We start from the raw sequence: 17,226 nt of genomic DNA, 5'->3' as shown, positions 1-17,226 counted from the left end.
CTCTCGAGGTTGCGTTTGAACAAGACCTACCCCTAAGTAATTAGAATCCCTTCAGCATGCAAACATCAACACTCCATATGCACCTCTACACTGATAGGAAGACATCAGCTCTGGAAATGTGTTTGAATATGCTTGCTGATCTCACCTTCCTCCACAGCAAAAGTTCTTTTCAGCTCCATGCTCCCTGCCGGACCATAAAACTGAAAAAAGGAGGGAATGTAGTGGAGTATGGATCAAATAAAGAAATGAAAATTTCTGAATGAAAGACTCTCCACTCTGATAAGGATTTTTTGGAACAGAACCCTACATTCCACAGACTGCGTGTGTGCAAAGACTCTGCACTCCCCCCCACACACACACCCCCTCACTCACACACCTAATGTCTGCATCAAAGGACGCCTGTCTATGACCCCCTCCTATAAAGATAACAAGCCAGTTTATGATGCTTTTAGGCAAAAAGAGGATCAAACAAAATGGTGAAGACCAGAATTAAATAGAACCCGTTTATGGCCCTTGGTGCCTAAATGGCTCACTGGTTATCTCTTGCAAAAATCAACAGATGGCCCCAGAATTGACCTTGCACTGAACTCCTGGAAACCAATCCGCACAGGACGAACAGCATGGACCAACAGTGCCCCCAAGTGGACGTTTGCGAAATCATGTTTCGCCCTGCTGCCCTCTAAATGCATAATGAACGCAATGAGTGTTTATGAACATGTTTTATGCAAATATGTATTAATGTCACCCTCTGTTATTCTCAGGTGAACGTCTACCAACTAATGAAGTGATGTGTATTTCTGTTTCAATCATGATGGAAAGTTTCTGTCTCTGTTTAGGCGACCCCGAGCGAGGCGTAGTTTCGCCAGTGTCCATTTGGGGTCGCTGTTGGTCCATGCTGTTGGTCCGGTGCGGATGGATGATTCACGGGGGTTCAACCGAGGTCACTTTTGGGTTAACCATTTGCTGATTCTGTAAGTGATAACAAGCGGACACTCAGGCGCCCTTGTCGTAAAAGGGGGCCGTAAAAACTCTCTTCTTTGTTCTGTGTTCCTGTTTCTCACAAGAGAGAAGGGGTGTTGGGGGCCATGTGTCACTTGAAAGTGTCTTTGATGTTTAGATTAGGTGTGTGTGTGTGTGGGGGGGGGGGGCTGCAGGGCCTTTGCACCCCTGCGGTTCGTGCCTTGGTCGCAGACGAAAGGTCCCCTTCAGACTGGAAAAGTTTTAATTCAAAACTTTTCATTTCTTCATTTTTCATTTTAATTTGTCCGGTATTCATATTCGGTCCATACTCCACTACAACACAAACACCTGTGGACAGTTTCACACAATCGCTCCATCTACCAACCTGTGTGTTTAAAGAAGACAAATGAATAGATGAAAGAGGCACATAGAAAAGACATCAATGTTACTCTAAGTGAATTAATCCTAGTATTGCATTGATGTTACAATAAGAATGAGTTGTTCTATTGTTATATTTAATCAACCATCCTGAAAAGGATAAAGCTTGTTCATATAGACAGTAAAACACATTATTTCTGAATTTGAAGTAACCTATTGTTGAATATGCATATTTTGTTTACAAAGTAAATAAATAATTCTCTACTTTTTGATCATTTATTAATTTCTTTGTGCTTTTATCCCTTAAAGTTTGCCCAGAAATTCAAAAGCATACAAGGAATGAGTAGCATCATACTACAGAGCCCCTAAATTTACATGGTTGTTGTTTTTAATAAGGTGTGCATGACCACTAGAAAATATTTTGAGGCCAATAAAATAATATTGTGGACAGGAGATAATATATTGAGGCCATGAGTTAATACAGTTTGGCCACCAATTAATATACTGAGCCCACAAAATAATATATTGTGACCATGAGGTAATGAGGCAGCATGGCAATATTTTGTAGCCACAAAATCTGCCTTAGAAACTACCAGCCTCATAAAAGACAAAAAAATGCCTTTACCAATTTACATATGTCATCTTCATTAGTTCCCTTCTTCCCTCACCACAGGATCAAAGCATAGACATCTACAGCTTCCACATAAACTCCACAGTAACCAGCCGCTATGCCGTCACCGTCATCACCAGCCGAGTGGCAAACCGTCTCAATGAGTCCAAAGAAGTCCATTTTCAGGTTCAGATTCCCAAACATGCCTTCATCAGCAGATTCAGGATGTGAGTAAACATGACAACAAACAAAAACATGTAAAATTGCCAGGTTCCTTAAAGTGGCATAAACTGCCACCAACACATCCTGCAGAGAGGCCAGGGTTAACGTTATGGACACCTACTTACGGATGGCTGTGGCAACAGGAGGGATCAAACTTATGATCTCCTGATGATAAAGACAGTCGCATCACTCGAGAATCTCAAATGTCACTTTGGGACCGGACTAAAATAACAAACACAATGTATCCTGGTTAATAGTAATTTAAAATTAGGGTAAAGGGTTTAGTTTGTTGTCTGAATAAGCATCTCATTCTCAGGACCATTGAGGGGAAGACATACGATGGAGTTGTGAAGGAGAAAGAAGAGGCTCAGCAGCAGTACAGTCAGTCTGTGTCTCGAGGAGAGAGTGCTGGAATTATCAGGTAAACATATTTGGATGTGAATTTACCTCAAAGACAATTAAAAGACATACAAATAATTGTATGATTTGTAAGATATTTATATGTAGATGAATACATCTTAGTTATTTGTTGTTCTGTGTTGTCCTTGTGCTCCAGTTCAGTGGGATGGACTCTGGAGGAGTTTAAAACTTCGGTGACAGTGGCTGCTTTCAGTAAAGTAACGTTTGAACTCACCTATGAGGAGCTGCTAAAGCGACAACGTGGAAAATATCAGCTGCTCATCAACGCCCAACCGATGCAGACGATGGCAGACTTTAAGGTGTGAAGTCCAGGAGTCAATAATTGAGCTCTTCTGTCCTGTTTCTGGCCTTGTCTGATTTCAGGACAGATTTAAACATTTTTTTTCAGTGTGAATGACCATATGGACACAAATTCTAATCTAACTTGAACCACATTTGATGGTGGTTGTAGATCAGATTCAAATATGTTCTAAATTCAAGACTCAGTTTCCATATCCATATGACTCTGAACACTTGTATCAGACTCTAAGAACCCCGGTCCAGGACCAGATCCAATTTCAATGACATTTTATGTATTATGTAACACACCATTTTTCCAATTTTAAAAGTTATTTTTGTTCATGTGTCTGTCAGATCGATGTGTACATCCTTGAGAATCTAGGTATTTCCTTACTGGAGGTGAATGGAGGACTGAACACTAAAGAACTGGCCAATGCTGTGACCATTACACGATCTGATAAAGAGGTGAGGATCATGCTTACAACCCCTATTTTTGCTACTTGCATTTGATTATCTTTATATTCTATATTCTACATTATCTCTATATTTTTCCTAAAAATCTCATGCTCTATCATTATTTAAAGCAGTGCATTGAAATATGATTTCGTCCTCACTGAGGAACTGGAAGTGGCTGGGGGTTAAGGTTCTTGTTTGAGGACACGTCGGCTGTGAACACTTCACAGTAAAAAATAAAGTGTCTTTGCTAATCTAATTGCAGGCGTGGGTGAGCTTCTACCTGACGCGGGAGCAGCAGACCAACTGTGACAACTGTGGAGAAAACGGACTGAACGGAGACTTGATCGTAAAGTACGACGTTACTAGACAAGTCCCCAGTGGAGAACTGAAGGTACTGCACTTTACAAAGTGGAACTGATGATGATTATTAATTATCTGGAAGTTTGCTGCTTTTGTCCATTCCCCCACAAACTGAAGGGGAAGTGTACACAGTGATCAAATTTAGAAAAAGGCTGAAATAAACGGGTAGTGTAGAATTTAACCCCCTGTTTTCTGCCTCTCCTTCTCTGTCCTGTCAGGCATCAGAAGGTTATTTCGTTCCCTACTTTGCGCTCACAGACATTCAGCGCATCCCGAAAAAAGTGGTGTTTGTAATTGACCGAAGTGGCTCCATGTCGGGAAAGAAGATTCAGCAGGTGAACTCCACTCTAACGTTTACTGTTGGTCTAATGTTGCATTCTAATAATGTCAGGAACTGTGAAATACCACTTTTTTCCACATAGAAATTGCTTATGAATCACAGACGAATCATATTTACCGCTGGTAAATTCAGGATCCGAGTTGATATAAAGGTTTACAATATGTGATTCGCAATGTTTTATGTTTAGCTTTTGTATGGTATAAGTTTATGTATTTTGTACAGATAAAAATTATTATTATTATTATTATTATTATTATTATTATTATTCTATGTCTGCATTGGGCGTGGGGACCTTAGATTCCTTTTGTGGCTTTTTTGAAGTGTCTCTAAGTGTTTTTATTTCATGCTTTTATACAGAGATTATACACACTGACTATGTCCGCCTCTCTGAATTCACTAATTATGAAGGGGCTTACACACATTTGGGCATGCACCCATCGGCCGTAACAGTTGAAGAGCAGTTTTGTTATTATTGAAAAAACATACTTTGGTGTGTTCTCCCCATGTCAGCATGGGTTTACTCCAGGTGCTCCGGTTCCCTCCTGTGGTCCAAAAACACACATTGGAAGGTAGATTGGTGACTCAAATAAGTGTCCATAGGTGTGAGTGTGTGAATATGTGTTGCCCCTCCTACAGAACATAAGAGATAAAATCCATCCCGACAGAGTCATCTGCCAGCTTTTCCCAGCACACCCTCACTATACGTTTGGGTTCACCAGGTCTGTCTGGCAGCTTTCCCTGCCATTGGATCCAACTCACCACCAGATGGTGATTAGTTGACAGCTCAGCCCCTCTCTTTACTTGAGTGTCCAAAACATATGGCCTCAGGTCAGAAGACATGACCACAATCATCCCACGATCATTGACCTTTGGCCCAGGGTGCTCTGGTAGCAAGTACACTTATGTGCAATCTTATGTTCGAACATGGTGTTCGTTATGGATAAACCATGACTAGCACAGAAGTCAAGTCAAGTCAAGTTTATTTATATAGCACATTTAAAAAGACAGTGAATGTCAGCCAAAGTGCTGCACAATAAAAATCAACTAACAAAACAAACCAGATAAAATTATAAAACATACATGTAAAAGAAATAAAACAAATAAAAGAATCCAACAATAAAACGTTGTGGAGAAAAATACAGATAACAAGACAACATAAACCAAGGCAGAGACAAATGGCTAAAGTAATTTAAAAGGACCCAAAGGCCAGAGAAAATAAATATGTTTTTAAATTGGACTTAAAAGTTACTACTGTAGGGGATTGTTTTATAAAGAGTGGGAGACTGTTCCAAAGTCTTGGAGCGGCTGCAGCAAAAGCCCGATCTCCTTTGAACTTCAACCGAGAGCGAGGGGTGTCTAAAAGCAATTTGTCAGAGGAACGTAGGGCACGTGAGGTAGATCGAAAGCAAAGAAGATCCGAAATATATTTCGGAGCCAGGCCATGGAGAGCTTTGAAAACAAACAGTAAGATTTTAAATTCAACTCGGTATTTCACTGGTAGCCAGTGCAACGATTTCAACACAGGGGTAATTCTCTCCCTTTTCTTGGTACCGGTCAAAAGCCTTGCAGCTGCATTTTGGACCAGTTGCAATCGTGACAGGCTGGATTGAGATATACCCAGGTACAGAGAATTACAATAATCGATACGGGAGGAGATAAAAGCATGTATAACTGTTTCCAGGTCTTTAAAAGACAGTATTCTCTTAAGTTTAGCTATATGACGGAGTTGAAAGAAACTACCTCTCACAACAGTGCTTATTTGCTTTTCAAATGTAAGATCGGTGTCTATGATGAAACCAAGGTTTTTTACTTGGCTGTGTACATTAGATGACAGATGCCCCAGTTCATTGGCCATGGTGGGGGTCAAGTGGGAATTTCCGAAAATGATCACATCTGTCTTGTCTTGGTTCAGTTTAAGAAAGTTTTTAGACATCCAGCACTCCACGTCCCTCAAACAATCCAACATGAGTTTTAGTGAACAATTCTCTCCTGATTTCAGCAGAAGATAAAGCTGTGTGTCATCGGCATAACAATGATATGAAACATTATATTTTTGAAAGATTGACCCCAGAGGGAGCATGTGCAGAGAAAAGAGGATGGGTCCCAAGATAGAGCCCTGAGGTACACCACAAGTAAGAGATGCAGGAGAGGAAGAGGAAGACTGTCCTATATTAACAGAAAAAGTTCGATTTTCTAAGTAGGAAGCAAACCACTTCAACGCAAGATCCTGGATGCCAACGTCAGACAACAAGTGATCTAACAGGATGGTGTGGTCAACTGTGTCAAAGGCTGCACTTAGGTCCAGGAGAATTAAAACAACACACTTTCCTGAATCAACTGCTAGGAGTATGTCATTTAATACTTTAAGAAGGGCAGACTCAGTACTGTGGTGTGCTCTAAAACCTGACTGAAATGTGTCTAAGATATTATGTTTGTCTAAAAAAGAAGAAAATTGATGAAAAACAACCTTCTCCAAGACTTTTGACAAGAAAGGTAGCTTAGAGATTGGTCTAAAGTTATTGAGGACTGATGGATCTAGGCCAGGCTTTTTTAAAAGAGGCTGAACAACTGCATGTTTAAAACAAGAAGGCACAATACCATTAATGAGACTGCTGTTTATTATGGACAATATACTTGGGCCAACTGACGACAGCACATCTCTAAGAAGCGGCGTGGGGAAGGCATCCAGGGAGCAAGTGGTTGGTCTCATATGCAGAATTAAATCGATGAGATCCAACAATGACATGGGCTCAAACTGACTTAGGAATGCAGAACGCATAGGTAGAACAGAGGAGCCAGGTGCTGGAGAAAAGTAAAATGTCCGTAAACAGTCAGTTTTGGAAATGAAAAACCTCGTAAATTTATCACATAAATCAGAGTTTGCATCAAGCATGGGTGAAGCCGGAGGGTGCAGTATCGTTTTAATTGTATTAAAGAGAACTTTAGGACGGTGAGAATGCTTGGCAATGGTATCGGCAAAGTATTTAGCTCTGGCTGCTTTTACTGCATGCTGATAATTATTCAGACATTCATTAAGAATTTGATAGGAGATATGGAGTCTATCTTTCTTCCATTTGCGTTCTGCTTTTCTACATTACTGTCTGAGTGCACGAGTAACACTGTTGAACCATGGCTGAGACTTTACTTTAAATCTTCTACTTTTAAGTGGAGCAATTTGATCGATGATACCAATGCAAGTAGAATTAAACAGATCAGTCAGCTCATCAGTATTAGTGCCAAAAGGGGGATTTTCCATAATACAAGCTGAAGGAGAGGTTACATAGGCGGCAGAAAACTGACTGGCTGTATGGGGTGTGATGGAGCGTGTACAATAATAAACAGGCAGAGTACTTGTAGGAGAAGAGCATGGAATTAGAAGGTCAAACAGGACAGATCTATGATCAGACCAACATATATCTATAATTTCTAAATTGCTTACTGAAAAACCAAAGGACAAAACAAGATCCAGAGTATGGCCTTGCACATGTGTAGGACCAATAATGGACTGTGTCAGGTTAAAAGAATCGATGAGTTGTGAAAATTCCCTGACCAGTGGTTTAGAAGGACAGCAAACATGGATGTTAAAATCACCAAGAATCAGGACTTTATCTGTACTAGGTAAGGTGACAGACAGAAAATCTGAAAATTCTTGAATGAAGTCCTTGTTGGGTTTAGGAGGTCTGTACACTAGAGCACAGAGTATAGGACACGACAATTCCACTTTACACAGCTGTATTTCAAAACTTGAATACTCTCCTGCAGTCAGTAAGCGGCATTTAAAATGGTTTCTGAAAATTGTTGCAAGCCCCCCTCCCCGACCGGTAGATCTGGGGGTATTAAAAAAGGTACAGTCACTAGGAGAAAGCTCAACAAGGGGGCTTGAATCATCTATAGTTAGCCAAGTTTCCGTCACAAATAGAAAATCCAGGCAGCGGGAGACAAGGAAGTCATTTAGTAAAAAAGTCTTATTAACCAGCGATCTAGCGTTGATCAACGCTATTTTAACTGGTACCGGTTCAGAAACTGATTGTGTAACATTGTTCAGGGTTGAGTGTGAATACACCAGATGACGGTGGTTGCCAAAATTGCCACTATTTCTTCGACCCCATGGTCTCATTTGATAGCGGCGGAACGCTGAATATATAGATGGAATAAGCTCTTCATTGGTTGTGCATTCAGAGATACAGAGAGCGCGGCGAGATCCCCGGTGAACGTAACGAGGGCGTCGGGCTATTCCCATAGCGACACAACGCGCATAGGTCTGAGGGGGCAGTGGAGCCTTGGCCCTCAGATGCAAAAGCTCCGACGTGCAGTGTCAGATTTCACAGTGCAGGATAGCGGGGTTAAATAGGCCGTAAAACAAACCAAGCAGGACACCGATCATCAGATATATATCCACATAACACATCATGGATTCCCCGTGAGTAGGCTCAGCCAAAACAACCAAACCACGTTAGCCAGCAAATCACTAAACCAGGAAATGTAGTTAGAACTACATACCTGATAGCATGAAGCAACATAAGGTGAACGCTAATTTGCAAACACCCGAAGTATCACGCAGGAGTAGAGTGGAGCAGGGCAGCGAGGGCTCGTATTAGGCTGGTAGATAAAAACTCGTACAGGTAAGACGAAAATATCCAGGGAAGACTGTCCAAAACTGTAATCCGTTCGGTTGTGGAAAAAATAAGGTCAAGCCACCAAATTTCAGGAACAAACAAACAGACAAACGAAACACACCAGAGAGCAGCGGCAGACAGACACGCCAGCGTTCACTCAGACCGGAAGTTGGACCAGAAGTCCAACAACATCACACTGCTCGGGTTCAGATCAAGCAGGCCGTTTTTCCCAGTCACTCCTCTCCAGGTTTCCCAGTCACTGCCAACGTGAGCATTGAAGTCCCCCAGCAAAACAAAAGCATCAGTGCATGGAATCCTCTCTAGCACTCCACTCATTATCTCCAAGAAGGCCAAATACTCTGAGCTGCTGTTCGGTGCATACACACACACAATAGTGAAAAGTTTTTCTCTCTGCCAGCCGGAGCCGCATTAAGGCGATCTTCTCGTTTACTGGGACAAACTCCCCCTGTACAGCTGCCAGCCAGGGACATGTGAGTATCCCCACACCCGTCAGGTGCCTCTCACCCTGTGCAACTCATGAGTAAGAGAGAAACCAACCCCTATTGAGGAGTTTGGTTCCAGAGCCCACACTGTGTGTAGAGGTGAGCCCAACTATATCTAGCTGGTATCTCTCAACGTCACACACCAGTTCTGGCTCTTCCCCCCAATGAAGTTACATTCCACGTATCAACAACCAGTTTCCATTGACAAGTTCCATGATGCACCTTTGCCCCCGCTCTGTGCCCGATGGGTATTGCACCGCACCCCTACTTTGGATCTTGAGGGTGGTGGGCCCACATGATCCTCCCCCTCTGCCATTTTGGGCTGAGCCCAGCCAGATTACGTGGGCTGCCCGGCCACCATGTGCTTGTCGTTGGACACTAACCCCAGGCCTGGCTCCAGGGGTAGGTCCCGGTAACCCGCTCCCGGGCAGGGTACACTTATCTTTAGCTGTTGTACTCATAGGGATGCTTCTTGGATCATGTTTGTCTGGATCTTCACTCCAGACCTGTTAGCCATGGGAGACCCTACTGGGAGCTCCCGACATAGCCCTGGAGGTCATGAAGCCCTTCCGCCACAACAAGGCCCTGATCCAGGAGGGGTAATTTAAGATATATACAATTATATTTTGACTAGTCAAAATGTCTTTTAAGACATTCGTACACAGTCAAACAGCTGCTGGAGAAAGAGTGAGTGGGTGACATCCTTCTGTACTGTGTGTGTGTGTGTGTGTGTGTGTGTGCATGCGTGTCTGTAAACATGATTCAGTCTAAGCACTGTTAACTGTGTTTCAGGGTGACACTTCATGGGCTGGAGAAAGAAGCAGCCAGGAAAGAAGTCCTTTGTCTCTTTCTCAAATACAATTTTGTGACTCCGCTGACTTCAATGGTGGTCACTAAGCCTCAAGGAGAGAGCACTCAGGTCGCCCACAAACCCAAGGAACAAGAACAAAAGCCTGTCAAACAAAAGCCCCGGCTACCATTAGGCAAGTAGTCCACATCGGCTCATAAAAGTTAACATATAAGCATCAGAACCAGTGAAGAGCGAAATGAGAGATTACACTTTCCTTCTCCATCTGTTGTCCTGCTAATTCCAGACCAGGACAATGCAGAAAAACTGTGGGTGTGTCTGAATCCAAAGGGTCTCCAATCAAGTGATGTGACCCTGGGTTTAAAAAACCCTGCTCTAGATTAGAAAGGATTAGAGAGAGTCTCAAACACAAGATCAATGTAAAGCTGAGGAAGATGATGATAATGACTGATCATTCATTTCATCCTCGGAGATATGTATTTCACCAAGTCCTAAATGAGTTCTCTTCAGATGACTCTCCTGATGAATCATCAGATTCATCCAGTAAGGGAAGCGTATGAAGCATAACACACGTTGAAACATGTTCATGTTGTATACAATTACACTTTTCCACCAGAGAGGCCTTCAAATTTGCAAAAGTTACATAGGGCAGGTTTATGGCAGCTATGAACACAGGAACTTCAGAACTGAGTTTTCTGCTTTTTCTTACAGGAACCAGACCTTTAATGTTAAAACATAAATTCGATCGTCTGAAAGGTGGTATTTCTTCAGTAACATTTACCTGTTCATTATTTTGGTACAAATGTGTCTGACCTCTCCTCAGGTGTCAGTTCTATTATGGCCAACACTGGGGTATATCAGGTCATGCATTACATGAATTTAAGACTTAAATTCTCTTAAATCATTATCATTATTCTGTGATCACTAGCTTTTCTTATTTGTTTTATTTAGGATTCCTACCACACTGTAAGTTTACCGTTTTTCTTTCAAATGCATAATACATTTACATTTGTGACATGCTGCAGACACATTCATCCAGAGAAACATAGAGAAGGGTATAAAAAAGTCTCTTGTTCAGGAAATAAATACTCACCAGTAAAAATAATGCTAAACTAAAGTCTCCAAAAAGTACAATGTAGTTCTTCAGATGTACTGTAGTTTAATTTATTTTACAGCCCAGTATATAAAATAATGTTTCAGCTGTGTTTGTTCAGTAGTCATTTCAAAGCAAAAATCACATGATTTACATTTTGCTTCCTCTGCAGTTGGAGGACGAGGAGGAGGAGAATTAGTATTTCACATTAATTCACTCCGAAATCCTATGGGTATGTGTATGTTTGTGTGCATTTCACTTTTTAATTTGTATTTAATTATTTCTTTTTCACAAATCTCCATAGTTCTAGGGTTCAGACATAATGAATATTTTAAAGTTACTGCCCATAAAGCATAAAGCAGGTCATATTCTTTCAAAAAACAATCAACATAACACAAATAGTAAATGCTATTTTTATAATCCTCAGAGTTCAGTACTTCTTGTTTGCCCACTTATTAAGAGCTTGTTTGTAAACTAATGTGCAGGCCAAAATAACCATCTAAAACAAACCTGGGCATTGTACGGCCCCCGGGCCGCATACGGCCCTTTGATTGACTCTGACCGGCCCGTGTAACGTTAATTGGAAATGACAAAATAAACATATTTTCTTATTTTACCTGATGCATGGACTGAAGCTGCATTGCTTTTATTTTGAAGTTGTTTTTTATTTACGTACATGATGACGCAAAACGTATATTGAGGCATGAGCGTGTCACTAGCAAGTCACAAGACGACTTTAGCCCTCAGAAATGTCTGCTCATGCTAAAAAAGAAAGGTAGATGCCGAATGCAGGGTTTTCAACAAAAATTGGACTGCTAAGTATTTATTTACTGAAGTGAGAGGTAAAGCCGTGTGTTTAGTTTGCGGGGAGCAGATCGCCGTGTTTAAGGACTACAATTTGAGTCGGCATTACGAGACGAAACACGGGGAGAAATACAAGAACGTGACTGATGCTGAAAGGGCGCGGACATCGGAAGCTTTGCTAGCTAAACTGCAAAAGCAGCAAGGCTTTTTTACCAAGCTTCTTTTTTTATTTTTATTGGCATGTTTAGCATGTTTTTATGATGCCGTTTTAGTGATTAATTGCCTTTCCCATTGTTTTGTGAAATTCGCTTGAATAAATTACATTTTTTGGAAGGCAACCTCATGTTTTCATTGCTTAATTATAACATATACTCTTACCAGCTTGTCAAAACAATGCTATTTACTGCTTTTTACAACGAAGTACAGTTAATATTATGCAGAATTGAGATCAGCCTTTTGGCCGGCCCTCCACAATATTTTCTGTTTCTCATGTGGCCCCATGGAAAAAATAATTGCCCACCCCTGATCTAAAATGTACAAATTCCCTAACGTGACGTAAATATCTGCTTTGTCTGCTCTCAAAGAATGATTTAAAAGGTAGGTCACCCGTACAAATCACATTTGAAAGTAAACTTTAAAATAAATACAAAAAACTACCTTCCTCTAGAAGTTACATAGTGTATAGTCTGCAGTGCTGAGCCCAGAGCAACAAGACAGAGGTTCTAGTCTCCTTATTACAGGTCCTTATTACTGTCTCAGCCTCACACTTCAATAAAAGCAGCTCCTGAAACCAGAGTGTTTTCAGATACAGCCCTGTTGTCAGTGTGTTTATCGCCAGAGATGCTTCCATCAGGCCAGGAGTGATGTGTGCCAAGAAAAGAGAGGCAAAATTACCCCCTGGAAATGGAATCTCTTGAAAATGCCCTCACAGTACCCTGAGCAACACTGAAGTCACAGGGCAAAGTGAATATGTGCAAGCATGGCCCTCAGTGCTTTTCTTCTTTATTTCTACCAGCTCCAAGTGGTTTATGGTCTTGTCATTTCTTTTTCTATCTACAGTAGGTGCAAGAATGCCTACATTTTCATGTTCAACCAATGTCTCTGCAGGTACATCCAGTTTTATTGTTAATTTAATGATGATGATTATTATTAGTCATTTAAAGGAACACCAGGTAAGATTTGGTATTTTGGCTCCTGGGCTCCCCCTACAGTTGCAGAATATAATTAATTTTACAGCACTGTCTTGAAATCAAGGAGGCAGGATCCAAAATGTAAATTTTTACAGTGCTGACCCTAGATTAGCAGCAACAGAGGATCCATTCTTCCTATTACAGCTCAGTGGAGCATCACAATGCTTTAGAAGCTGTATTTTAAGTTACAAAATAGTTCCTAGTATTCCTTTAAATGTTGTCTTGTTGACTTGTTTCTTTCAATGAAACTTTCTTCTGCTCTCTCTTTCTCTATCACTCTCTCTCACAATCCCTCTCCCTTCCTTTGTATTCAGTTCCAACTTGGTGTTTTAGCTCTGTAATGTTCATGGAAAACCTGTTTTTAATTTGTGTTTTGTTTGTTTCTTGTGGTTCCTGGTAAATAAAAAGAAGTGAAACCAACTATAAAAGTCCCCCCTCCAGGTAGAGTGAAGCATTGGTTGCTGTTGATCTAGTGATTTTAACCTCTGATGGAAATGCATTTCAGAACCTCATCCTGTTTTTTGTATCCTCTCTCTATCTCTCTCCCTCCCTCCCTCCCCTCTCTCTCTCTCTCTCTCTCTCTCTCTCTCTCTCTCTCTCAGTGGAGGGGGTGAGGGTCCTCATATCTCATCATGCTCAGCAGAAGCCACTGTGTTATGATCTGCCTCCAGCTTCATCGTTGGAACTCTTGAAGGACCCCTCTTCCAGTGAGTAATCCCAGATGGACTCACCTGGCTTAAGCATCTTTATTGTTGTGTCCTTTAGAGGTTAGCACTAGTGTTATAATCAGAGTGATGTTTTCCTCTCCACAGATTTCATTATGAATGGCAGCCTTTCAACTAAAGGATTCAAACTTATTGACTTCCACTACAAAACCAATCACTATCTCAGGATCGCCCCTGATGCCATAGAATACTCTGATGGTCTGAGTAAGTCCTCGTTCCTTTGGGGATCGGCCAATTATGAGAAAGACAGGTATGTAACCATGTTGAAAATGGAAATAGGATAAAACTTTTCACATGCTCAGTGGTGGATTTCTCCCTAAATGTTGTTACTGTTATTATATCTCAGCAGTGTGTCTCTAATTATCCGAGCCAATGAAGTGGACATTGCCATGGGAAGCATTCGTGTTGTTATCCTCCAACATAAGAAAGATGGAGAGGTGTTTCTGTGGCCTGATGTTAAGCAGCAACCAAACAATACTGACACACAAGGCATCCTTGGTAGGAGGAAAGAGGGAGAATACACCACACACAGATACACACACACAACAGCTATATGTTTGTGGACACCTGCTTATTCAAAATATTGTTTATAAATAGAACAGACGGCAGCCACAGGAGCATCAGTGAGGTCAGATACTTTTGTTAGGAGATTAGTTTTGAAATTAAGAAAAAATCCAGAACACCGTCCAAGTCATCCTAAAGTTACTAGAAAGAGCCCCATCACTCCAGAGAACAAAGTTCCACTGCTCCACAGTCCAGTGCTGGTGGTCTTTATACCCCTTCAGCCCAACGCTTGGCATTTAATCTCATTTAACTGCTTCGTCTGCAGATATCACTCCTTTGTAACTCATACTAATCTACTTCTTCTAATGACGTGTAATTTATAAAATTTCAAATCTTGCCTCTCACACATGCTATCTGTCCTTTCATAGAGACCATCAATCCTCTCACACACACCATCAAACCCTCTAACACTCACCATCACAAACTCTAACACTTACCATCACACCCTCTAACACCCTCTCAGACTCACCATCACATCCTCTCACACTCACCATCACACCCTCTCATACTCACCATCACACCCTCTCAAACCCTCTCTCACACTCACCATCACACCCTCTAACACTCAACATCAAACCCTCTCACACTCACCATCACATCTTCTCACACCCTCTAACACTCACCATCAAACCCTCTCACACACACCATCACACCCTCTCCCACTCACCATCACATCCTCTAACACTCACCATCAACCACTCTCACACTCACCATCACACCCTCTCACACTCACCATCACATCCTCTAACACTCACCATCAAACCTTCTCACACTCACCATCAAACCCTCTCACACTCACCATAACACCCTCTAACACTCACCATCAAACCCTCTCACACTCACCATCACATCCTCTAACACTCACCATCAAACCCTCTCACACTCACCATCACACCTTCTAACACTCACCATCAAACACTCTCACACTCACCATCACACCCTCTCAAATGCTCTCACACTCACCATCACACCCTCTCACACTCACCATCACACCCTCTCACACTCACCATCACACCCTCTCAAACGCTCTCACACTCACCATCACATCCTCTAACACTCACCATCAAACCCTCTCACACTCACGATCACACCCTCTCACATTCACCATCACACCCTCTAACACTCACCATCAAACCCTCTCACACTCACCATCACATCCTCTAACACTCACCATCAAACCCTCTCACACTCACCATCACACCCTCTAACACTCACCATCAAACACTCTCACACTCACCATCACACCCTCGCAAACGCTCTCACACTCACCATCACATCTTCTAACACTCACCATCAAACCCTTTCACAATCACAATCAAACCCTTTCACACTCACCATCACACCCTCTCACACTCACCATCACACCCTCTCACACTCACCATCACACCCGCTCACACTCACCATCGCATCCTCTAACACTCACCATCAAACCCTCTTAGACTCACCATCACACCCTTTCAAACGCTCTCACACTCACCATCACATCCTCTAAGACTCACCATCAAACCCTCTCACACACCATCACACCCTCTCACACTCACCATCACACCCTCTAACATTCACCATCAAACCCTCTCACACTCACCAGCACATCCTCTAACACTCACCATCACACCCTCTAACACTCACCATCAAACACTCTCACACTCACCATCACACCCTCTCAAACGCTCTCACACTCACCATCACATCCTCTCACACTCACCATCAAACCCTCTCACAATCACCATCAAACCCTTTCACACTCACCATCACACCCTCTCACACTCACCATCACACCCTCTCACACTCACCATCACACCCTCTAACACTCACCATCAAACCCTCTCACACTCACCATCACATCCTCTAACACTGACCATCACACCCTCTAACACTTACCATCACACCCTCTCACACTCACCATCACACCCTCTCTCACACTCACCATCACACCCTCTCACAATCAGTCACTATATATATATATATACACACATCTACTTCTCGGCTAGTTATATGTCACCTTGTATATTCTGACAGTGCAATATTGTCTGCATAGTGTATGTACAGTGTACATTAACATGTCTAAGTTAAGCTGTGTACATACTGTACTTTTATTTTAATGTTAATGTTTTTAATGTTCTATTTTCAATGGTTTTTTTGTATTTGCATTTGCTACTGTAAGGAACTAAGATTTTTTCTTACCTTACACTTGAGTTATGTGATGTGACAATGACCCTGATTTAATTAAAGGAACAGCCCATCTTGAATATGAAGAACTGCAAGGATCCGTGATCAAGATTAAGGATAAAGAAAAGAAGGCAACCTGGTAAATTCAGCAATTAAAGATATAGCAGTTCACTTACAGAACATGTTTCTGAGCTGAAGTGTGTTCCTGTGTGTTTTATAGGAGCAAAGCCACTGATTACCGCCGCTCTTCAGCTCCTGAGTTGGGTTGTTGGCTCGTGCCGTTCCAGTTCATTCATGCCAAAGCTGTAGCCTCCTGAGATGAAGATCATTTTTATTATTGAAGACATTGATGATGTTACTCTTAATGGTACAGCTGCAGAGTGACACAAACTAAAACAGAGGCAGCTGATTGGTGGTTTGCTCCGAAGACATAAATGTGCCATCCTCTTCCTGGGTCTCTGTGTTTGAGATTGGATGGGTAGACAAACAATAAAAAATTATGTCTAACCATTTTTGGTTTTGTATGTGCCTCTTTTATTTGTTTATTCATCTTCGGTAAGTACTTCATCCTGTTCAGGGTCAAGGTGGGTCTACAAGAGAGGAAACACCCCAGACCAAGCACTCACAGAGTCACTCACACACTCACACTTGTGGAGTTTCACACACACACACACACACACACACACTTTTGTTGAAACATGATTCCATCTCCCCATACAATCACAGTAA

General features: G+C 41.8%; 1 protein-coding gene across 3 annotated transcripts; it reads left to right on the top strand.

Moving 5' to 3' along the window:
• Nucleotides 1-11,228: 11,228 nt before the first annotated feature.
• Nucleotides 11,229-16,968, top strand: LOC136697544 (uncharacterized). 3 transcript variants are annotated; one of them, XM_066672733.1, is made up of 8 exons: nt 11,229-11,277; nt 12,909-12,956; nt 13,448-13,480; nt 13,642-13,746; nt 13,852-14,014; nt 14,114-14,262; nt 16,561-16,636; nt 16,718-16,968. In XM_066672733.1, exons 1-8 carry the CDS (start codon nt 11,274-11,276, stop codon nt 16,812-16,814), a joined length of 675 nt encoding a protein of 224 aa, XP_066528830.1. In that variant the 5' UTR covers nt 11,229-11,273; the 3' UTR covers nt 16,815-16,968. The 3 variants fall into 3 exon arrangements, with proteins under 3 accessions (XP_066528830.1, XP_066528829.1, XP_066528831.1); XM_066672732.1 differs by having other exon boundaries at nt 14,111-14,262; XM_066672734.1 differs by lacking the exon at nt 11,229-11,277 and adding an exon at nt 12,717-12,812 and having other exon boundaries at nt 14,111-14,262.
• The last annotated feature ends 258 nt before the right edge of the window (nt 16,969-17,226 follow it).

The sequence above is a fragment of the Hoplias malabaricus genome, chromosome 5 (genome assembly GCF_029633855.1).
Source record: "Hoplias malabaricus isolate fHopMal1 chromosome 5, fHopMal1.hap1, whole genome shotgun sequence".
Taxonomy (NCBI): Eukaryota; Metazoa; Chordata; class Actinopteri; order Characiformes; family Erythrinidae; genus Hoplias; species Hoplias malabaricus.
This window is presented reverse-complemented; position numbering and strand designations above follow the sequence as displayed.